Consider the following 24,661-nt stretch of genomic DNA (forward strand, 5'->3'; position numbering starts at 1 on the left):
CTCTGCTCTGTCTTGTAACCAAGACTGTAACCTAATGCTAATTTGTAAAACGGATCTCGCAAACATTATTTTATACTCGGCGTTCTCCACAGTCTGCAGAAAGCAAAGATTTGACCGACAATATTTTAAATGGAAGAAATTCTATTTATTTCACATCGTTGAATCAAATCTATATCAATGAGAAATCTCTACCACCAGCTGAGCAAGCAACAGGTCAGGAGACGCACTATCTGTCATCATGATATGCCACACACGCTCGCTCGCTCGCTCGCACGCACACACACACATGCACACACACACACACACACATACAGGTGCTCTAATGTTTCTAGATGAAGGCACATAAACCCATTGAAGGTCACAGTAAGGCAGATTCACAGCACTAAGGAGAAACCGTAGACCGTAGAAATTAGCAAAGGAACACTCAAGACTTTGACCAGTCTGCCATAATACAGAATCTCTGTTCAGGACTGTCCTGTCTTCCTCTGTGTGGGAGGAGGAGAGCAGGTGAGGAAAGGTGAGGATGGCTGAGAAGAGGAGGAAAAAGATGTTCACGTCCAGTGCTGACAGACATCCCACCCCTGTTTTCCATGTGACCTTTTCCTCTGCAGACAGGTAGTGAGAGTTTATCCTTGTCATTAGAAAACTAGCAGCGCCGAGCAGCAGAGTCCTTCCTAGTGTCTCATTTCCCTTAAAAGTTCTTTGGCTTGATCGCATCAGCCAACCTTTAGACGTGACAGACGGAACAATTGACAGTCCATAAGTCATCACATGTCTCTACAGACATACAGTCAAAAGTAAACAGTTTCTTTCACTCAGACATGTAATTGTGGCAACGTACAGAATACCATCACTCAAAGACAGCAGCAGTACAAACTCTGAGAGTTGTTTTTGCATCATTTAGAAACAGTAACACCATAATGTAAATCACAGTTGGTTCAGTTGCCTTTCATTGCATGATGCCACGGAAAAAGAGCAATCTGTACACACGGCAGCAGCAGCAGCAGCAGCAGTAGCATTCCTTTGGATCACCAACAGACTGGATTTGATTTGTCCACAAAGCACTAGCTTCACATAATACCCTGTATCCAACCATATACATTCCTGTGCAGAACACATTCTGCCGTGGAGAGGTGCAACCGCTCTGTTTCCCGCTCTGAGTTCACGTAAGGATTCTTGTCCCTGAGTCTTCAAACTACATCTGAATAATCTCACTGCACCCTAATACCCCACCCTGTCCCACGAGCATCCACCTCTCATCATCTACAGACATTCAGCTTGTAGGTATGGGTTAAAGGGAGCTTCAGCCATTTCTGTGTAAATCGATGAGCTGAAATGCACACCCCCTGGCAGAAGGGCAAAGAATATGACACAGCATCTGCATCACACTCGCTCAGACACGCACAACAACAGACATGTAGTCACATACAGTAGAGAGACTCCACACCAGCTCTAAACTAAAAGTGCACACACATTGAACAACATACACAGCTTCAGTCTCTTGGTTCGGTCCGTCACAGAGAGATGTCTTAATGGTGTGTCAGGTGCAATGGTTGTGCGGGGCTTGTGTGTGTGTTTGCATGTGTGTATCCGTGTCCGTGTGTATGTGTCTATAGGCATTTCTGTTTTACGAGGACATCTATGGATGTGCGTGTCCCTGTGTTAAGTGAGGGCGTACTCAAACGTCCCTTTCTCTAGCCCCTCGATGCCATCAGCCCAGTTGGAGGAAGGCATACTGCTGTAGGGGTCCAGCAGGATCCTGAAACACCTTACTATCAGCAGCCCCAGGAACACCAGTAGCATCCCCACGAAGGCAAACGCCGTCTTCTGCTCCAGAGTCAGAGAGTGCGCCATCATGTCGTTTCCGCTCATGGCAGCAAGGGAGTGGTTGTAGTGGACGCTACACATGGTAAACCAACATCTAGGTGCCTCATCTCTCCTCTGATAGGGTCAGGCGTTTAGAAGCCTGCATGTTACCTGGACAGACATTACATGATGGCTTCAGATTAGCGCTGCCTTGTGCAGAGAGGATCCATTTAATCTATTTAAATGTTATCACACTTAATGCACACACTGTGTAGGCTGTGAGAAATAACAGATATGGGAGAAATTCCACAGTTAAATGAGCTGACCATGAAACGTGGAGGGTTACAGGTATCTAAAAATAGCCTCTTTTGAATGTGGTATCAAACAGATGCCCGGAGACTTCGATCTCTCTCTCTCACTCAGCTCCTCTGGGGAATTTTTGCAGAAAATTACAAAAAGCAAACATGAACAGAAGAGACTGCAGGAAAATGGGTTCAGTAACACCAACGAATACCACGGCTACATTCCTTTAAGTCGGGTTAGAATTACAGTGTGTCGCAGTGCCTAGCCAGCTGTTAAACATAGACAAAGGTATCAATGAGAACGTCACATCTCATGAAGATGTGATGTTATGCATGTGTGCTTCAGAGGAGAGGGATCTCTACCTGTTGCGTGCGAGCAGATGCCTGCCAGACAGCGTAATTCCATTTGACAAGAAAGCGACGGCGATTGACCAAACATAATGACAAAATTGGTGTGGTCACACAAGTGGAAGTCTGTCATTCTTTTCCGCCTTAATCTTTCACATGAACACAAGCAGCAGGTGGCTCGAGTGAGAGGAAGGAAAGGAGGGGTGATTGGATGAGAGAGGGAGGGTACATACAGACAGGGACAGGGGGAATGAACACAGAGAATTGGGGGAAGACAGACGAGGGAGAAGGAAGTAGAATGATAAGAAGGACACTGCACAAGTATGCATGCTGAGAGAGGGAGAGGAGAGAGGGAGGGAGTGAGGTAGGGTGAAAGACAGAGACTGCATTGACAGATTCTCTAGTGAGGACGTCTGAAGGAAGGGGAAAAAAGCAGGCGTCTCACCATCATTATCGTTCCATCCTCACAGACCTGTTGCTGCTGTGTCTTGCGAACAACTCCTCTTCCTCTGAGCCCTCGGACACCTATCCATTAATCCGTCCGTCGCTGACATACTTGATGTGCGAGGCTAACCTCACATCTAAACACAAAGCCAGAGATAAAGAGAGAAACGCAGGAGCGAGCGGGAGGCTGGGTCGAGCTATGATATGTGTCTCCTCTCAGAGATACAGCTCCTCTCCTCATGCTCCCTTACTTGCTGCCTCCTACTCATTATCATTCTGTTTCTCTATCTCTCCCTCCAGAAGCACGCACGCTTGCTCCTGCTGCATGGCAACCACTTGTTAGTCTCACTCAGCTGCTCTGCTGCCTCAGTCATTCACAACATCTCCCCTCCCCACCCACTCCTCAGCAACACCAGGATGGATGCAGCAGCATAAACAAGCAATCCGCCTCTTCTTTTTCTTCTCTCTTCATTCTCCCCTCCCCTGGCTTATTTGGCTTTTCTAAAAATGACTCCACCAAAATGTGACAGGAATATCATGGCTTAGCCAACAGGAGAAATGCTGCCTCTTACCGCTCCTGGCCGGTAAATGCTGCTGCAAAGGTATTTTTGGTACAACACAGCATTATCCTCCAAGCCTGGTTTGATGATGTGTTTTTAATTGCTGCAGTTTGCTGTGGGCAAATTGAATTAGCCGCTCTGTTTAAAAGGCTTACAAGGCTGGACATGGTGACAGACTCGAGACCTATATTTACTGTATGAAAAGCAGTATTGTATAGAAAAACAGACAGCAGGTCATCTGATTGCCCACTGTATCAGAATGCAGCAGTGAAGCGTCTGACCATCTGTTTCGTTGTTATGCGGGGCAAATTCATATCAGCAATGTAGTTTTTGTCAGTGGTGCAGTGACTCGGATCTAAGGATAAGGCATGCCATGAGGGAGATGGTCATCACTGCTGTGTGATGTGCAATAATTCATGGCTTAAAAGTGGTACAGAGAGCTCCTTTTTTCGGTCACAAACAGCGGAAAAATTCCCTGAGAGAATCTTAACACAGAAGTGAATAACGTCCCTCGCATTTACTTTCACTTCAAAGTTTTATGCCTCTGCAGTGTCTTTTGAATTGTCCTTTTCTTTCTCGGGGCAGTGGCATTTTTGTAGTCTTGCCGTGCTGTTAATGCGCGGTTGTATTTGGGTAGAAATAGGTAGTGTCGCACCGCTATGTGATTTGTCGACAGAGTCAGCTACTCAATTTTATCTCCCATTTATTTCAAGGACAGTTCGTGCAAATTGAATGAGGAGATGTCATGCTGTACAGACAATGAAATGGTTAGACATTTCATCGCCCTCGTCAATTTAGAAGACAAGGTCAAAATGGGAAACTCTCACGTCACAGTGCAATACTGTGTGGTCATCAGTGATGAGGTAAAGTCAGAGACAGTGTGAACTGTATGTCATCATTAGAGATCCATTACGGGGAATTTTTTGTCAGAAGTCCATTCGTGTGAACAGCAGTTCAATGACTCATATAAGAACATTTGCTTCTAAAGTGCCTTCATTATGTTTGTCAACAGTCAGAATTAGGGATGAACAAGTACAACATACCTGTATCTGTTCAACCAGCTAAATTATCCGTACGTGTACTTGGGATGGATGGAGGCACATTCAATCCATAGCCTTTAATAATAAGTAGATAGTGGACGAAAGAGGGCACCTATTCATTCCTATGGAGTTTTTCTTTTGGTGCAAATGTTGAAAAAGTTTCTAGCTTGCATGTTTACTTCTGCTCCGCCTGCAAGTTCCTGCTCACCTCATAGACTTTACATTGTGATGATGTCACTGATTTTTAAAAAGCTTTTCTTGGCTCAAAAAGAGATGCACAAATATAGAACCACCATGGCTCAAAAATTCAGAATAGAAAGTTTCATAACTGACCTTGTTTGCAGTTCCAGATGTCCCGCCAACAATTTTACAGATGTCTTTTTTACAGTGGGGGTCAATAGGGAAATGCTCTCCGGGCGCAGGGGATTTTTTCACTACAATATCACAAGTGGCCACTGTGAAAAATTTGCTTCAAGGGGGAGAGGCTTTCCTTGGAGCCTGGTTCAATCTCAAAACAGTGTGCAATGGTTTGCTACAGTTTCCAAATTGAACGACATGTTTCCTCGATACAGTTTTAAAGATGTGCAATGGGCTTTGAGGGATGTTTTCTCCCATATGGTGTGTGTTGGAGGTGTATCCAATCAGCAGTGACTTGAATATATACAAAATTCTGGTAGATTTGTCTTTATTGTACTTACATTTTTTATTTCCCACTTTCTTTGGCAATGTAGATGTAAATTTTCTCATGCCAATGAGGGCCCTTTGAATTGAATTGAATTGAATTGAATTGAATTCAATCCCCTGCCATATTAAAAGGCAGTGCACCTGCTTACACAACACCACCGTTTCTGTTTAAATACACTTTTAAATGCATGTTTTACAATGTTTTGTTAGTATAATGCGACATTTGGGTACTAGATCTTCATCAGGCAAACACTGACTGTGCATAAACGTTGCATAAAAGTAATGTTTTTTTTTTTTTTTTAAAGTTAGACAGTGTGGGGGACTTTTTCTTTAAGTTGGGGCTGAATGCAGCCCAGAAGCTGTTATTTTAAACCTAATATTGATATGGGTTGATCAGATGATGCTATATTTAGTATTCATAAGAAAACTATTTACAGAACAGCATCAAAATTGAGTTTCAGATTGATTTCAATCACAAGAGTTAGGAAATTGAATGAGCACACCTACCTAAATTAGGATTTTCATTATCACAGGGACGGATATTGACACATTTTCTATCTTGTGTTTTTTGGAGCCAGAAGTGACCATATTTGGACGAGAGGTTTACTGTGGAGGAGTGAGGGGTGGATCTGAGTGAAAAAACGAGGACACTAATAGCAGACAGCCTGTCACTCAAGCAGCCCCGCCCTTAAATATTAGTTCCTGTGGGCCTTCATTAAATGTAAACGCTAGAGTTAGAAAAATAAATAAACAGAAAAAAATCACCCCTGTACAGTTGTCATGAATGCTGAAATTAGCTATATAGACCAAAACTGTTTTTTTGTAACAGAAAGTGAACATGTAAATTTCTACTGTAATTTTAAGCATTTTAACATGGGGGTCTCTGGGGATTACTTTTTTTTGGAGCCACCTCAAGTGGCCATTCAATGAACTGCAGTTTTTTTGCACCTCCGCATTGGCTTCATTTGTTAGCCTCTGAGGTTGCCGCTTGTTTTTTTTTTTTACCTAGATGTCAAAGTGTGTGTTGATTTGTTTTGACCTCTTTTGATTCTGAAAGGGTATTGAGGCAATCTAAAACTCTTGCATAAAGCATATTACATATAAAATACTATCCAGTGTCCACAGGACAAAAGGATAAAGGTAGTTAAACTTTTATCTTAGCCAGACAACAGGTCAAGATTTTATGGTTCTATGAACTGCTCTCACAGTGTCCCCTCTAATGTTAATGAACTCCACAGCACACCCTTGCGTGATAATACAATCTGCACAAGAAAGCATAAAGACAGATGCAGTGAAGTTGCAAAGATTTTAAATACTTTATTAGGCTTCCCCATTAGCCTGATTGCTGCAATTACTAATTCTCCCAGGGCCTACGACTTGATTAAATTTACATGATCCATTGTAAGTTAGATATTCATTTAAGAAGGAATGAATAATATAATAATCTGCTATTCTGTTTTTAAGACATATTGCCAAGATTATTTGCGCACATTACAGTGTATAAGACAAGAGAAATACGGCTGTAGTTGCCAATATAGCTATTAAAAGATTAAAGTGTTCTTGAAAAATCTCTAAATGAGGTCAGAGATAAGCTTGGGGTCTTAAGTAAGCTTGCAATAGCCATTGTGCTACTTTGTAATATTCACACCATAAATAAACAATTAGTTTAATGTTATTAGTTGTCCAATTAGCTCCCCTGTAGTTTACAGATTATAGTGTTGCGTGAAATTATTGTATTTTTGTCTGGTTTGTTGCAAAGAAAACTTGATGTTTCTTAAAGTAGAAAATATTTTAGTCTGGAGTGTTTCCAAGGAAGCCACTACAAAGAGGTAATTTTTATAACTACAGACTGTGAGAAATCACACCCAAAGGCTCGCTTTGGTTTCTACAAAGAAATAAAAATCTACAGATGTGGTGAGATATTTTAAATTGTTGTCACTGCTACTCAGACAGTCTCGTTCCAGTTTAAATGTATACGGGAAGCTTCACACTCCATCTAAGAAAACAAGCAATCAGGGAAATGTAATATCAGTTTATTGACCTAGTTTTACATTTACAGAGTAATACATGTACCGCACTATAGTTTAAATGTTAACTTGCCAGCTATGTTATGGGTCAACCTGAACCTTGGCTGTAATTAAAAGATGTTGCAATCTATCCTTGATCATACCTAAAGTGATATCAGTTTCTGAACGAAGTGAAAATGTAGTTTTTTTTCAGAGTGATGTCCTCAAATGATGAGTTTGTGGCTATGACATGTAGCAACTTAAGCAGTTGAAATAAATATCAGTATAGAAATCAGACACTTCAACATAACATTAGGGTTGGGTATTGTTTAAAAATTTAACATTTCTGTAGTACCCATACCATAAAGTGATACTGATACCAAGAGAGTACTTAATTTAATGCCCTTTTTCCTACTTCTTTCAATACCCATCATGTGAATGGAAGCATTCAGTTGCTTAAAATGCCATGAGTCACTATAGCCATGTAGTATAGCCATACTTTCAAAAGTTTTGGTGGCATCTCGGCACGTTGAACTGCCAACACCGTCAAATACACCATGCTCTACTTCACCACACCTCATACTGTAAGGTATGTAGCTGCTGGGGGCCAAACACATGTCTCATTAAATCAAAGAAGACGATACATCTAGATTCAAATGCAGGTTTTTTTTTACTGAAATGGTTTCAATACTACTTAGTACTGAGTTATTGTGAGACCTTATTGGTACTCAGTACCAATACACATCTGGGTTGGAGAAGACCAACATGTAGATATACTGCAGATTTTGATAATAGCACTATTTCAACTATGCAGATGTAGTGTGAATTGATTGCCTGTGGGACAGTATCCCCAAAAGTGGGTTTTAAAGGGCCTGGCTTTGAATGATTTCCTCACAATTTATTTAAAGATTCAAATAGCCTGGAAAACAAACAAACAAAACAAAACAAGTGTGAAACAGGCCATTTGACTCTAGAGGTGAAGACAAAGAAGTGACACAATCTTTTCCCCCATTATCATCACTGTACCCCTAAACCTGACACTATAACAACTGCCCATTTGGATTTACTTGTTTTCTAACCGGACAGGTTTCAATTTATGTTCAGATGTGAACGTTACATGTCCTAATTATATTTATTGTACAACATAAAACTCTGGTTATCAAGGCCAAAACATTGTTGTCCTAATATCTAAAAAAACAAACAAACAAAAAACTTTCAACAATTAGGAGCTGAACATTTTTTCTCTAAGAGAAGGCTACAATCAAAGTGATGGGATATTGAAAAGACAGCCTTTTAATTGAAGTGGTTTGTTTTGATGGAGACATCTACACAGACTGGCTTTACAAATGTTAAAGCATATTGTATAAAAGAAAATGAAATTATTCCCCCGGTGGAGTAAAAGAACATCAATCGATAGTTTCAGGAATGATGAATTGGCTTGGCTCATTCTGCACTATATCATTAGCATAACAACATTTGCAGAGCAGTCTTGAGACTTACTGGTTCTTAGGAGATCCTTCAGACATCCAGACTTTGGTTTGTGCATGAATTAAAATGTTTTAGTGGGTTGTAAAGGCCACCATGGCTTTCTTGGGCTTGGTAATGTTCAGAAACACATGCATCCGTCATTCTTTTTTCACACTTCTTTTATTCACTTGCTGACACATGAAATTGTCTACATAAATTTTAAAGATTACATCAGAATCAGAATTGGGTTTTATTGCCAAGTACATTTACACATACAAGGAATTTGACTTGGTGTTTTGGTGCAAACAATCAACATAGAAGAAGAATAAAAATATAGTAACTTTAAATAGAATAAGATAAAAATATATATATATATATATATATATATAGAAGCAATATAAAAATATATAATGAAAAGTAGAATATAAAGAGCACAAAACGTATGTGCAAAAAAAGTGTAAATGAAAGAATTGTAGATTTAAATGTGAAAACGCTTCATGTATATGCGTGTCATACGGTGCACAATCTTTTCAGATATTCCCATTTTATTTGTGCATTATGCCTCACTCCCTGACTCCAGTATACTACATCCCATTCAGCCAGGCTGCCTAGCAACAGCTCCCAAATCTCGCGTTGGCGGCACAAATCTCACATCACATTTTGAACTGCGTAGCATCAGGGGCATCTTGCACTGTAGTCGTGTGGGGCAAAGTAACCTTAACATGGCAGATGTTGAAATATTTGACGAGGAGCCAAAGCAAGAGGAAACTACTGAATCCGCCCAGCCCGAATCCGAGGAGACACCCAACGTTACAGAAACACCTAATGGCGTGAAAACGTAAGTGAAAACGATGCATTGCTCTGTCCGCCCCGTGTGTGCAGCCGTTAGCTAGCTTAGCTAAAATGGAGTCGTGTGATGCTAGCTATTGTTAGCCAAAAAGCCTCTAACCTCTAATATGGTAACGGTTAAGTACCTGTGTGATGTGCATATGTTGTGTTTGTAGCTTACATGACGGCAAAATATGTCAGGCTGTGTATTTTTATAACCGGAGAGAGTGAAAATGGTAATTGCATAACGCTCATCGTGGTGTAATGGGCCAAACCTTTTACGTTACCGGGTGCTAATCACGGTTGTCTGCTAACGCTAACGGAATTACGGAATATAGCTGTTAGCGCCTTTTAAATCAACAGACTAAATCTACCTTAACCCTCCGACCAGTTGGAAAACTCGAATACTTTGTTCAGATGACAATAACAGCGGGCTGTAGCATCTCTGTTAACTCAAGTCACACATTTCATTGTACCAGGCTAACAATAACGTGTAACGTGACGCTAGCTGCAAATGGCTCCACGATAGTGCTCTGTTAGCTACTTTGAATGAACTACGCAAGCTATCGTAGCCCTGCTATTTTATCTAACACACACACACTTCATAAATGGCAAGTTTTACAGCAGATAAAATGTTTCCAAAATGTTTTGCTTGTGTAAAATTTGAACTCTAAAAGCCAAAATTTATATACAATGTATCCGACTCCCTATGTTTAGTTTTGTACTAATAATATTACGCATAGCAAAACGCTTGCAGAATCAAGTTACATCTATTACTTTTGAGAAAAAAGTGAATTTCTAATGTTCTGTATGGACATATATAGTATTCAGGCTTTATTATGCCACCTATTTTTACTATTTGTTCTCAAGCTAAGTAGTATCATTAATGTAGCTCTTTTATACAATATCATAATTTTTCGTGTGATATATAGGAAATTAGGAGCAACGTAAGACATAACACACTCACTCATGATGATTTTTTTGAGACTGGGAATGAATCCACAAAGCAGATATTAATGAAGTAAATATCAGTAAACATCGGGGGTGCAATAATTTTGGTTACTGCCACACAGACGATTTGATTTGCAGTGTTTCCGATCTATATGCTGAAGAGGGGCTTCAGGCCCAAGACGTCTATGTGGCAATAATCAGAATTATATTCAGAGCATGCTCTGATATTTAATTTATTCATATCTAATCGCAGTATTCAGCCAGTTTATAAAAAAAAACCTTTAATCGTGAGTGGAGTGTGTTGTGGCTCATTTAATTTTTAAGAACTGTCTCTTATGTAGAGAAAAATAGCCTGTTAATAAATAGTTTAAATCCAAATTATGAACTTACCAGCTAATAAAGAACAGCTACAGTGTAGAGCCTTGAAGTAAAGTTCAAGCATAACACAAAGATACCAATTTGCATAGTTATGCCCATGGACATCAACATTAACAGTAGACCCTGGTACATTTGATACCATCCCAGAGGACATATGTTGCGTAACACAGGTGATATGGAGAATGAGGTTAATTTTTTGTTTCCCTGTCTTACCTATGAACACTTAACAGATACACTTTTCAGTAAAATTGCCTCAATTTGTGGTGATTTCTTTTGGGTGGATGCCCATGAAAAGTTAGTTATGTTTTAGAAGATGAACCAAGTAATATGTTTGGGGACTGAGCAGTAAGATAACATGTATGTTGGAAAGATTACTACAGCGATGTTACAGTTGTGTCTTGTAAATCCATGAGGGTTGTGCACATGTTTGTGTGCATTGCACGAGTTAAAGTAATCATTTAAAATCAATCAGTCGAATTAAGCTGTTTGATTCATTCTGTATGGCAGAGAGTTTTTTCAACGTAGAAAAGCCTACCTCTGAAAAGCAAAACACACAATAGGAACCTCATATCATAAATAAATTGACAGATCATTTAATTTACAGGCCACAGTGTGTGATTTCGGAATGTGGTTTTAAGATGGTGTCCTCTGACTAGTGTCTGTCTGCATTTTACAGAGATGCTGATGAAACTAAGCCCCCCAAAGAAAAGCATGATGCTAAAGAGAAGTCCTCCAGCAGCCGAAGAGGAAACCGCTACCACCCCTTCAAAGACAAACATGGTGGAGAAAAGAAGGGCACCCACAGGAACCGGGTGTTCATCAGCAATATCCCCTATGATATGAAGTGGCAAGCAATTAAAGATCTAATGCGGGAGAAAGGTAATGTCCCCAGTGATGGGGATGGTGTTATTCCTTCTCTCTATCTCTTCAGCTGATCAGAAGTTCTTGACCCCTTTTCCCTTTATTTATCAGATGTTGCATCCTGCTTCTAGCAGTAGTCAATTAGTTTGTAGCTTTTTCTGGATGTTCTTAGCGCAGATAGTAGGGAACCAATATAGTGTGATATTAGGTTATTGGAGTTCTATAAAAAATTTTGGATTAAGTTTGGGCTGATATGTCTGTGAGAAAAGGAAGATGAACTTAGTTCCATTGTCACTTGTTTTATGGCATTGTCAGCTCCAAAATGTAACCTCAAACCTGTAGTAGAATTGATTGTTGAATGATTTTGTTGCATCTGTTGCAAGGTGAATCTTGATTACATGAATGAAAATATTGTAATGAATTACTTATTGGGGTCTCAAGAAGCCCTTTAAAAGGTTGAAGGATAGCATAAAACTCCCAACTGCCATGAATGGAATCTGTTGATAAACTGATAATGTTGAAGTCTTTTGAATTTCCCAGGTTTTATGTAGCTGTGTTTCTCTCTGGCCTTGGCCTTTGGGTGTCTCAGTCACTGCCCAGAAAGGCATGGTGTTGTCTGGTGGGATGTTGGTCTGGGCTGACTGTTGATCATTAATGGGACATCTCCATCAGTAGCGGCATTGCCAAGGCCAACGGTGACTTGAAGATTTGGTGATTTAAATTCCTTTGTTCTTTTGGTATTTTTCCTTTTGTATGTCTCATGTAGTTGGTGAGGTTACATACGTGGAGCTCTTTAAGGATGCAGAAGGAAAGTCAAGGGTAAGTGATGTGGCCAACTTGCTGCACGAGGTTTTAAATGCCCTCAGCAGGCTCTCATTAATCAAGTGTTCTTTTAGGTTCTCATTCTCTGGGTCTTACTAAGTTACTGAACTGGAGATACTGTGGGTTGTGTTTAGAGCCTGATAGACGGCTAATGATTGATATTCATTTGAAAGGGAGATGTCCTGTTGATTTTTGGAAAAGTAGCCCAATGAACTAATTTAAGAGTGCACCTTTGCTTTTGTTGTTGTCACTTCAATTGGTGTAAAAGTTTGTTTGTTTGGCCATTTTCCAAAGGGAAAAGTGGGTTGTGTGATTTGTTTTATTGATTGACCCTCATGCCTCAAAATCTTATTTTACAATTTTGTTATATGGCACAGCTCTCTCCTCAAAGGAAAAAAATAACAGTTCCTGATCCTGTAATGTTTTTTTTGTTTGTTTTTTTAAAAATGTTTTTATATTAAATGGCAAAATAAATACTGTAGATATTACTGTGGACCACACAATCTTTTATTGCTGCTGTAAAATCGGTCAATCCTAAACAATGTACTTAATAAATTTAGTTCTTTTTTAATTTTTTTTTATTTTCTACCTTAGTATTTGTGTCCAGTTCAAAATATTTAAATGTTTCCATTAAATTACAATGCATAGGTATGAGTTAGTGCTATATGTTTCTATTAACACTTTGTAATTTAATAAGTTATTATATGAAAAGTGCTGTCAACAATGCTTCAGATAATGAAAAAAAATGCTCTTATTTTAATCTTTGCAATAGACCAAACACAACCTAATATCTGCCAGCTTAATCCAGTGGACAAAATATGGCAGACATATACTATAGCAAATAATACAAGCATGTTGATACGTTAGATTTATAATGTTCCACTGCTTTGTCATCTATTTAACTGTATTTTGTTCACTCCCTCGGCTTTGGATATGTGCGTTACCTGGACTCTTTTGATGCTCGCTGGTTAGGGTTGTGGGTAAGACGCTACCTTATTTTCTCAAATGTAGAACTTTTTTTTTTTTAAATCTCACATGTGCATGGAGTCATCTGATGCCGCTGTTTTCCCTGTCCAATAGTGTGGTGGAGTTCAAAGATGATGAGTTTGTGAAGAAGGCGATAGAAACAATGAATAAGCATGACTTGAGTGGAAGACCACTCAATATCAAGGAGGTGAGAGCAAATAATGTGACATGATGAAAGAAAAACTGAAAACTTTGTTATTGTATGTCTGTCTTTAAAACAACTACTTGTTTTAGCTTAAGTTGGAAATAACCTTGTGTTTTTCATGATATGGAATGCATTTTTCAGAGAAGTGGGAGCTATGGAGTTATTAGGAGTTTTTAGTTTTTTAGTGTTCAGTGTCTTAATTTTATTGTGATTCAGAATTTAAAAAAATAATAATTATCCAACTGCAAACATTCGTCATCATGTTGTCTATACCAAAATTCTTCATATGACAGCTGATTGTACTTTTAGGGCCTCTCATTAGCTTTGAGCCATTTCTTGATTTTGTTTGTGGCTTTTCTGTGATATTGAAAGATTTCTAAGTAGTCACAAATAATTGAAACAGTAAATCAAATTATAATTTTAGTAGAATTAGAAATATGATAGACTGTGCATATCACCAAATATCAAGAATTCAATTGTGCAGTTGTCTATTTTCTTCGTTTTGCATCCCTTAGCTGGCTGATTCCAAGATCAGATTCATTTTAACATTGTTTTTGATCAGAAGTAATTTGTGAATTATTTTCTTCAAAGGACCCTGATGGGGAACATGCGCGGCGTGTGCTGCAGCGCATGGGAGGAGGACAACAGGGAGGTCGTGGGCAGGACATGGGGCCTGGTGGGATGAACATCCCACCCTCCATTGCCAACAACCCCAACATCCCACCTGAGGTCATCCATGCACTGCAGGCTGGACGACTGGGCACCACAGTGTTTGTTGCCAACGTGAGGAAGCAGGAAAAACAATATACAAATCTAGCTAGTGATGAACATATACGTTGATATAAGATAATGTTGTCTCACTGTCTATTTGTTGTTTTTATAGTTGGATTTCAAGGTGGGATGGAAGAAGCTGAAGGAGGTGTTTGGCATGGCAGGTGTGGTGAAACGAGCAGATGTAAAGGAGGATAAAGACGGCAAGAGCCGTGGGATGGGAACAGTGACTTTTGAGCAGCCACTGGAGGCTGTGCAGGCCATATGTATCCTTCAGCGTTGCACACTAAAATAGGAAAAAAATGCAAAGTAATGCTACCGTTTAACTGTGACCTCCTCCTTGACTTTGCTCTCAGCCATGTTCAACGGACAGATGTTGTTTGACAGACAGATGCACGTTAAAATGGTATGTTATTTTTAGTTACTGTATAACTTAACAAGTGCAGAGGATGTGAAAATCAATTCTGTCATTTGTTGTGTGGTTTTATAGGATGAGAAATCTATTCCCCCTGATGATTTCCGTCAAGTAGAAAAAACACCTCAGTTACCACGTGAGTACACAGTCATCCCTCCTGTCAGTTGTTGATATCAGACTCATATCCATGGTAATAGGCTCAGTGAATTGTGTATTGCGCCAGCATTGTCAGTGAAAAAGATATGATACCTTCTGGGAACAAATAGATATTTTACAGTTAGAAAGGTTCAGACTTGTTTGCTGAGGCAGTATGGTAATGAAGGTAGGATAGCTGTTGGGCTGTTGATTTTATCTGTCACCTGCATGCTGCTTCATGAATAAACACATGAAGAAAGAAAAGCAGCCATTGCTACTGCAGTTGAATATTTGAAGTCTTGCATGCAAAGCATTTCTTTAGAATTTATCTTAAAAATGACTGTATAAAGTGGTGTGCAATACATGCAGTAATTGATTTTGTTTTACTGTATATACACCTATTATTTATTTATTTTTAATGTATTCATTATTCTAGATTTACTCATTTATATTTTACACTACATTTTGTATTGTGCGTCAATACAGCTTCTCCTCAAAGCTCCAAAGTGTCTGACTGAACAAACAGACAAATATTCAGTGGTGGAAAGTGACTTCTTAAGATTTCCACAGACTACTTTCTTTTAGTTTCAGGTTTAGTCAGACTTTGTATGGAATAATTTGAGACTCCAGGGCGCATCACTCAGTGTTTCATCCAGCCGCTCGCACTGAGCTGTCATTATTATTGCCAGGGGCAGATTTGGGGGCCTGGGGCCACAGGCACATTGCCTTATTTTCAACCTTTCTCTAACTGGGAATGTTGGCAAGCTGTTGGCAACTATAGAAGAAATTGGCCTTCAAAAAACACTTTTCCCTGAGTAAAACAATTAATATTACACCGCAGAAGTTGTTGTTAGGGCTGCACCTAATGATTTTTTTTTAATCGATTGATCTGTCGACTATATTTTCGATTAATCTATTTATTCCTGCTGACAAACATGAGTGTCACGTGTAAAAAAAAACACTGAGCAACCATTTCTCTATATGTGCTGCAGCTGAATGCAGCGGAGGTGCGCCTGACAAGTGCGGCTCAGGCAGGCAGTCTGCATGCTCTAACTTGATAACATGGGCGCCGAAACAAAAAACAACACGCTCGGCGCTGCTTATGCACTCCTGATGCACGCCGTGTTACTGGCTTAACATCCTCCATGCGACACGTCGACACACGTTACATAAACCAACAAATTTATGTAATGGATTACGTCGATGTTTCGCCCCAGCCCTAGATCATGTAAAGATTTACCTCTTCATTTTCATTTTTACAAAACTACTTTGGTTTAAGTGCAAAAATTCTCTGTTATTGTGTATTATTGATTGTTGATGAAGCTTTGTATAAATCGTGTCATTTCACTCACTCCACTCGTGCGAGTAAATTACATAATTTAATTGTTCTCCTTTTTTCTTTTGTATTTCATATGTAGGGGGTCTTGGGGGTATTGGCATGGGACTGGGGCCAGGAGGGCAACCTATAAATGCCAATCGTCTGAGTGGAGGAGGAGCAGGCATGGGCTCCATGGGGCATGGAGGTCAGTCATCTCTCATATATTTGTCAATATGTTTGGGCAGAAATGCTCACACATCCTACAAACATTAAATCACATACTGTGTTGCATAGGGTTAGGGATGACAAATGCTTACCAGAGAGAATCAGATGCTTCTCCTCTAGTCAGTCAACACATTTGCACCACAAGGCAGCAATAATCTGTAGCTTTGAACGTCTTTATGTCATAGTTAGCATGCTGGCACATTAACAGACACAGTTAATGTGTAAACCACTCATCCATAAAGTTTTGGCTGACATTTTCACAGCTCATCTCTTGACCCCGCAGCAGCCTCAATATAGGGTAAAGCGATAAGACGAGCAGAGCTCCTATTTGCTGAAATACTACCAGGTGTTAGGATGTGACTGACATTATGCCAAAATTGCCTTTGTACAGTGTTTGAAAACCAGGCTACACACAGTGCATTAAATGGCTCCATACCCATTGGATGTAAATAGCCTTGATACAGTATGTGTTGGCATGTCCTGACTGCCATCTTTTTGCCTTAGGTATGGATTCCCAAGGGTATGGTGGAATGAACAGACTTGGAGGAGGTAAGATTTATGCTACTAATGAGTTTTTCCTGTCAGAGTTCATTATCAACTCTTTTGTGGAGGAAAAGAGGAGAATGATGTTCAAACTTGTTGCTGCTTCTGACAGGAATGAGCGGTGGCAGTGGCTTTGGGGGCATGGATAACATGGGCAACATGGGTGGCTTTGGAGGGAGAGACATGGCGCCTGGCAGGATGGGAGGTAAGTGAGCACATTGACCTCTACTGATGAGAGATGAGGTTCAGCTCGAGGGTTTACATAAGCGGGTATATGCCAGCTTTTTGCGGGTATCACGTGTAGTTGTCCAGCAGGTGAAAATATTCATGCCAAAAATGTTGACTAGGAAATATGCCGAATAACTTTATTAATAGCCAATTAAAAAGCCTAATCTTGTGTGACGGGAAAAATTGTGTGGGGTTTGGACTGAATGCAGCAGACTGGGAGAGGATCCCAACCTACAACATTAGTCAAGCAGCCAGTCAGACCAGAGGGGACGAAAAAAAACACAAAAGCGCAAGACAAAGAGAGGGACTAGAGCCGGCATCAAGGCAAAGCTGAGATGAGATGTGATTAAGGCTCACTCAGCAAATGGAAATCAAAGACTGCTCTGCACACATCATGACAGAGACATGGTTAACCTCTAACATCCCAGATCAGGCTGTTGTGCTGAATGGGTGGACCTTGTTCAGGGCCCAAAGGACACAAGACTCTGATGCAAATTTTAAAAATGCACTGCGCGTTTTGTATGATGCCACCAGCAGCAACATGCCCAAGTAACTGGATGGAATTTTCATAATAATTGTTGATCTGAATCAACTCATCCTTCAACTCTTAAAATGTAGCAGGACCATGGACAAATTGTAATTGCATTTTTTTTAAACTTTGTTTCAAAAATAAATCTACCTTGTTAATTGATTTATCCATCTTTTAACTTATTTTTGTGAAAATGAGTCAAAGCTCTACTGTGTGAATGTCCACATCTATGGTGTTACAAATCTTAAAACCTACTACTGAACCTAATTCCATCTTTTCCTTTATACTAGCACGTACCTGTAAGATAAATATAGATTAACCAAATTCACGATTATAAGCATATTCCTACATAAAACCTGTCTTGGCATGGGACTACATATATATTACTTACCTTTATATTTACCTGCAGTATTTGAATAAGAAAAACAATATGTCCAAAAACATGTCTTAAATGTGGTAAAAGAATCTTGAATAGATCTTAAAAAGCAATAGGTAGGAGTGTGATACCTGTATATATCTTGTGTATATGGCTGGAATTCAGGATTAACAATGGCCATATTTGCTGTTGAAAAAAAGTCTAGTGTAAACCCTGTTCAGCTCTAGGATGGCACATTGTAAACATTAAGTTGCACCTCTGTTTTACTGGTTACTGAAGACTAAGGGTACATTTTTTTTCTTGTGTGTGTTGAGACATGTACCGGTCAGGAATGGGTGGAATGGATCGTGACTTTGGCCACAGTGACATGCCAATGAACCGAGGGTTTGGTGATTCTTTTGGAGGAATGGGTAAGTGATACTGTGATACTGCAGACTTAAACTTCAGACACAGTGGAGATCGTATTGATTGACCTATCGCTAAGTCCAGCCCTCGAACGCCATGAGCTCATCATATTTCGTGCAGCCACACAATACTCTTGGACATCCTGCTCGTAGACCTCCATAGAAAAACATCAGAGATTTCAATTTTCCTGTGGTTTTATTTAAATTTCTACAGGTATAACTATAAAGTGGTCAAAAAATGTGCATGAGGTAAATGAGGCTAGAGAAAAGTGTGTATTTTATCCTGTTCCCTAAATCTCACATAAACAGAGCTAAGTGTCTTTTTGGCTTAAGCTCAACGTAAAGAACATAAACAAACAAGGATGTGGACATTTGCTCTAAGGTAAGGCAGCATAGTGCTAGCTAAATTTTTTACAAAGTGACAAGTATATATAGCCTTGTACCTTATGTCGGCATCATCGTGTATAACATTACCTTGTGGCGAACTTTGGTAGGCAACGTTAGCTAAAAGACGTTAATGTTATGACCAACTTCAGCTTCGTAATGTTAGTTTATCATGTCAAGTCTGTTCAACTTATTCTTAGTATTTTTGTCCCTTGATGATGGGACATCAGTGTTAACTTTACAAAAGGTTGTAGGTAAATCCCACCCAACTGAAAACCATTAATGGTAACTTAGCTGTAACTTTACAAAGAAAGCAAAGGTATAGTGGTAGGTAGTGATGGCATAGCGAAGACCCTTTTGATGGCTTCTATGTGAAGTTATAAGCCTCTGTCCCCAAAATTTCTGTATAGCATCTTTGGATATGTCTTTGACACTGCCATTGCCTGTTTATGCAGCGCACCGTTTGTTTGTCCGAGTGGGCTAAGGGGGCGGTGCTTAGCGATAGGTCGATCCCTGTGTAGTTAGGTTATAATGGAGTTTATGGATTGCTTTTTGTGTGCTGTTTTTTTAATCTGATTATTTCTGCTTGTACTGTTGTGAAATTGTTGTATGGTCTGATCTAATCTGCACTGACTTCCATACTCTTCAGGAGGAGGTTTTGGAGGAGGCATGGGCAGCGGTGGCATGGGACACATGGGGACTGGATTAGGTACATGAGATACTCAATCCACAGTTTTTCTAAATCTGTTGTATATCGATTGTTCCCCCTTACTGTAGATACACATTATCTTTGGAGGTCTGGTAAAGCTACAGTAAGCTCTCTTGCAGAGCCCTGGGCCACTTTACTGCTGTTGACATTTGAGAGTTATTATCCATTAGCATTTTACAGTCTTCTGTTTATGCAGCCAATCATGTAAAAGGGCGAATGAGTATTTGTGTACAGAGATGTGGAGTCATTAAGTGTCATGACTTGCTGAATAGGTGATGGGTAACAGGGTGGCCCCAGAGCTTGAGGGACTCAAATGACCTCAGTACAAGCATTGGCTTTGCTAATGTGTTGTATGTAAAGAGAACATGATGTCTTGGAGTACTGGTGTATGATGCAAACTGAAGTAGGATGGATGATGGTTGGATGGTGATCTACACTACATACAGTAGCACCAAGAGCCATTACATTGTATCTTTGTCAGTCTTTGGGCAGACAGGCGGAGCATGAGAAAGAATCTGATGTGCATGTTAAGTGAGAGTAAGAAAAGCTAGAAAACTCGTTGAGCATTTGATCTGGACATTTCGCAGTTCTGCTATTACAAACATGGTACAGGGCACCCTGGTAATGAGGTCTAAAACCTGGAAATGAAAGAGCATTTCAGCACCTCCGGTTCCCTTGTCTCAAAGTCAATGGGTTTTTCAAATGGGTTTTTGGTTTGAAGCCTGAAACAAGGTCTGTGGTAAACAGACATCTTAAGAGATTTTTATTTTTTAGAGGCTTTTATGTCTCTTAAATTTATGGTTGCTAACAAGTGGCTATGTAAGTCTACAGGATGTCATCACATTGAGCTGTGCTACACGTGGCTTTACAGCCTCGTAGTGGTGGCCACGCAGCTGTAGTTTAGTTTGTTTATAGCCTAACATTAGCTTTTTACTTCTGTGATCGCATTTAGGCTTAAAAAAAGAACAGAAAGTGTTCATTTGTGAAGATTATCTTGCTGAACATGACGAGTGAACATGATCGAAATTCCTATGGAAAAATCCCACAGGCTTTTTGATGAAAGAACCAGGTTGACATTAGCTTTCGGGCAGGCCCACAGGAAAGTCCCTGGGGCACTCTGTATGGCTAACATATTGAGCCTCTAAAGTTTCCTAGTAAGATCAGTGAAAACAGCACTTTTTAAGAATGATGTAATTTAATTTGTACATTACTAGATTTGGGGTGCTTTCCTCAACACTACTCCTTGTATGAAAAAATATTTGAAATTCTCTTTTGTACTTCATGTGTACGAACATTAAGTTCTCCCCATTTATTGGAGATGTGTGATTGAGAAAAAAACCTTATGGCTTTATTTAACCTGTTCTTCTGATGATGATCTCAGTGATCTGAATGTAGAACATTTCATTGATTTGGGCACAAAGGGGCCCTTATTATTATTGCCATTATGCACAGCCATTCACAATATTTGCCTTTATTTAAATCATGTTCCAAATGACACCATACACCTCGACACACATTAGGCTAGTCCATTATAACTTGGTACGTCAGATTATAGAGGCTCATTAATCAAACTTCCTTTTATAGCAAAAGAGTCAATTTGTATTTTGTTCTTGAAATGCATAATAGTGAGCGGGCTGTTGTCACATAATACAATTTCACCATTTATGATATGATGTATAGGTTAATCACAACTAAAGTACCCAAACCATCTGCTTTTAGCTGCAGATTTGAGGTACCGTGTGTTGAGATCACGCTGCAATATCCAAACACAATATGATTCCCCGAAGAATCGCCTGTTCATTTATTGTGCTATTGTTGTCGTACCTCGTCGTGATTAGCACACTGGTTTCATGATTGAGATTATTTGATTAACTGAGAGTGTATTTACCTCACCACACCCTTCGATATCTAATCCACTTCAGAAAGCCCTTTTGCACTTTGCACTGCAGCACATACATGAACCAAAATAGCAGGTGCACCTGTCGACGCCCACACAGTTCATGCACTCAACACCCACCGCCTTGCTTGTTGCGGGTTTAAATGGAGTCCGTGGAGTTGTTCAATGTCAATGGTGTTAGAGAAGCTTTGTGTTTTGTATTCACAAGATAATTTACATAATTTCTATTGATTCTCTTCCTGGCGGAGTTGTTTGGTGACTAAGAATAAGCACAGATCCAAAATCTGCTTTTCCTGTAGAAACAACATCACAGTGACATTGGACTCACTGTTGTGGCTAATGTTTGAAGAGACTGAATACCAGTACAGTTTTCCAGTGTGAGCACACACTTCACTGACAGCTCATTTGACTAAATAAATGAAAAGCTGTGTATTAGATGGTGAAAGGCATCAGTTATGTTCAGTATATACAGTACGTTAGTTGAACTTGCTCTTTCATGAGTTGGTATGTGTGTGTGTTGATTGCAGGTGGTGGGATGGGAAACATGTCGATGGACCGGATGGGCTCCGGCTTTGACCGGATGGGCATGTCAGGAATGGACATGAACCGTGGTTTTGGAGGCTACGGAGGCATGTCGGACAGAGGCTCCGGATCCAAAGGAGGCTGTCAAATCTTTGTGCGAAATGTAAGTGCGGCTTTGATATCTTAGAACATGGCTAGTATAGAGAATCAGAAGTCTGTTAAATAGGATTGAAGTTACAGAGCCATCTCAAAGACCCCTCCACTTATGTCATTACTATTTCATTGATAAATATTTTTTTTAATGCGTTGATGCTCCAGTACTGATTAAGGTTTTTAATAGGAAACAACCCATGCTTGCCGTGCATTAATATAAATGGTAATGATGCTGTGAATAAGTTACATGATTGGTGTGTTTAGATGTATTAACTAGTGCTTTACTTCCCAGTAGAGTTTTGGCACATTTTCCCTCTGAATCTGACTCTTTCTATGATGTATTTTATTATATATACTTTATTGGTACCACATTTTTTTTTTTGTATTGTATCTAGTTTTTCCTAGTCTCAAATATGTTGAAAATGGGCTTTGGCAGTGTCCAGAGTATGGGGTGTATGATGGTAGAAGTGTGTGGCGCACTACATACAATGAGTTAATATGAAAGAGGAGCGCCTGTATTTATCACAGTATTTGCCGTCTTTTTTAATTTGTCTATTTTAGTTTGTCTTTTAATGTATCTTTAATTTAGTCTTTTATTCTGTCTCGATCTTGTTTAATTCTGTTATTCGTGATATTATTTCTGTGTTTACTGCTAATATTCTTTGAATTGTATTTACTCTTGATTGGTATGAGTTGTTATTGTTATTTTTGTTTTGTAGTTGTTTCACTCTTTTTTTTTTAAACCCTTCTTGCTTCTGCTTTGCCTCTTTTGTCTTTGTAAACTCTGTAGTTAAAGATGCTATAAAAATAAATTTAGTATTATTATTATTGAAAACCATACCTTAGAGATTTTTAAATACTCCAGTATACCATTATACTGTGATACTGACCAAGCCTAGATGACAAATGTATGACTGAAGTATTCATCTGTGTTGCAGCTGTCCTATGATCTGACATGGCAAAAGCTGAAAGAGAAGTTCAGTCACTGTGGTATGTCTTTTGCTTCGAAAGAAACAATCTTTATTACTTTAAAAGCCATTTAAAGGCTTCTCTCTGACATCTCATCATGAACAGTCGTTGCACATGAATGCCAGATTTAACATTCATTCATTAACACTTTTAAAAAGCACTAGTTTTAAAATGCATTCATTGCTGATTCTTGTCTGCTGCAGGCCAGGTAATGTTCGCAGAGATCAAGATGGAGAATGGAAAGTCGAAGGGCTGCGGAACAGTGAGATTCGACTCTCCGGAGAGTGCTGAGAAAGCCTGCAGGATGATGAATGGAACCAAGATCAACGGCCGAGAGGTGGACGTCCGCATCGATCGGAACGCCTAGAGCTTTTGTAGAAGTCACACTAACACACTTCCACATTCAGCACACTTTGCCAATGACCTTTTGTTTTGTTTTAAAAACACAATTACTTCATATCTCCATGTGTCCACTGTTTTTTTTCTGTTTATATATACTTCATAGCTCTTTTATCTTTGTTTTGTAAACCCTTTTTAATTTGTCAGGCAGTTTATTTGAACAAATAAACTTTTTAATTTTTAAACCTAGTTGTTGTAAAATCTCCTGAGATCAAAGTCTCACATTTGTTCTTCATACTAAACCTGAGGTGCTGCTCTCTCTGGCATTATTGCTCAACACTGCCATGCAGTGGCCTCTCGGCGGTGGGGAAACTCCACATTAATCACAAAGGCAGCAGTTGGAATAAAGTGAGACCAGAATGGACATGGATTTTATCAGGCGTAGACTGCAGCACTGATAACGGGAAGCTATTTAAATTCACACATCTTTGAGATTTGTGGCAGTTTTTGTTTCAGCAGAAGAGAAACGGATGCTGTTACAAATAAGTATAGATCTCTTTCTAAAGTCCACATTGGTGCTGTTGTTAGCTGTAGTTTTACTTTTTATGTAATCGAAGAAAAGTGGAAAGTTTTTGTTTGTTTTTCACTATTTTTCCTGGCAGGTGATAAAGACTTTCTCATAAAAGCTTATCAGAATTACGTCGACGGGGCCCCTTTTTTGCCTTAACTCATCCGCTTCAAAAGGAGGACAAGGCCAAATGAGTTTAGTTGACACCTTTTATTACTCGACTCTTGAGTTGTTGGTTCTGGATTCATTTGGCCTCGGCACACACAGCTGTGACAGCAGAAGTCCTCTTTATGGGCCTTGAGTAAGACAGAAGACATCTCAGGACATGATAACAGGTCTTTGTTGTATAATGAGTCTGCTCTGGGTATGATGGGGACATACACAGGAGGATGATCTTTGGCACACTTTCATCTTTAGAGAAATATATATATTAGTAATGGAGATCATCCTCTTTATGGGATGTGACCAGCACACGTCCTTCGTCTTTGGAACCGTGTTTCCTCTTGAC

At 39.5% G+C, this 24,661-nt stretch overlaps 2 protein-coding genes across 3 annotated transcripts; one reads left to right on the plus strand and one right to left on the minus strand.

The window, feature by feature from the left end:
* Positions 1 to 1,517: 1,517 nt before the first annotated feature.
* On the minus strand, positions 1,518 to 1,908 carry ctxn2 (cortexin 2). Its single transcript, XM_042492090.1, has one exon. It carries the CDS (start codon positions 1,906 to 1,908, stop codon positions 1,663 to 1,665), a length of 246 nt encoding a protein of 81 aa, XP_042348024.1. The 3' UTR covers positions 1,518 to 1,662.
* Positions 1,909 to 9,293: 7,385 nt separating this feature from the next.
* Positions 9,294 to 23,817, plus strand: myef2 (myelin expression factor 2). Of its 2 annotated transcripts, XM_042492069.1 has the most exons (17): positions 9,294 to 9,495; positions 11,491 to 11,693; positions 12,442 to 12,494; positions 13,470 to 13,477; positions 13,578 to 13,671; positions 14,260 to 14,451; positions 14,552 to 14,705; positions 14,796 to 14,845; positions 14,930 to 14,990; positions 16,408 to 16,512; positions 17,037 to 17,081; positions 17,188 to 17,280; positions 18,523 to 18,618; positions 19,646 to 19,705; positions 22,130 to 22,287; positions 23,216 to 23,267; positions 23,450 to 23,817. In XM_042492069.1, the coding sequence occupies exons 1-17, from the start codon at positions 9,380 to 9,382 to the stop codon at positions 23,611 to 23,613; spliced, it is 1,704 nt and encodes a 567-aa protein (XP_042348003.1). In that variant the 5' UTR covers positions 9,294 to 9,379; the 3' UTR covers positions 23,614 to 23,817. The 2 variants fall into 2 exon arrangements, with proteins under 2 accessions (XP_042348003.1, XP_042348012.1); XM_042492078.1 differs by lacking the exon at positions 19,646 to 19,705.
* The last annotated feature ends 844 nt before the right edge of the window (positions 23,818 to 24,661 follow it).

The sequence above is a fragment of the Plectropomus leopardus genome, chromosome 1 (genome assembly GCF_008729295.1).
Source record: "Plectropomus leopardus isolate mb chromosome 1, YSFRI_Pleo_2.0, whole genome shotgun sequence".
Taxonomy (NCBI): domain Eukaryota; kingdom Metazoa; phylum Chordata; class Actinopteri; order Perciformes; family Serranidae; genus Plectropomus; species Plectropomus leopardus.

Coding starts and splice junctions, on each gene's coding strand:
- ctxn2 (XM_042492090.1), bottom strand. CDS start 1,908: ATGTGTAGCGTCCACTACAACCACTCCCTTGCTGCCATGAGCGGAAAC.
- myef2 (XM_042492069.1), top strand. CDS start 9,380: ATGGCAGATGTTGAAATATTTGACGAGGAGCCAAAGCAAGAGGAAACT. Junction 16,513..17,036: donor GGGCTCCATGGGGCATGGAG/GTCAGTCATCTC, acceptor TTTTTGCCTTAG/GTATGGATTCCCAAGGGTAT. Junction 19,706..22,129: donor ACACATGGGGACTGGATTAG/GTACATGAGATA, acceptor TGTTGATTGCAG/GTGGTGGGATGGGAAACATG.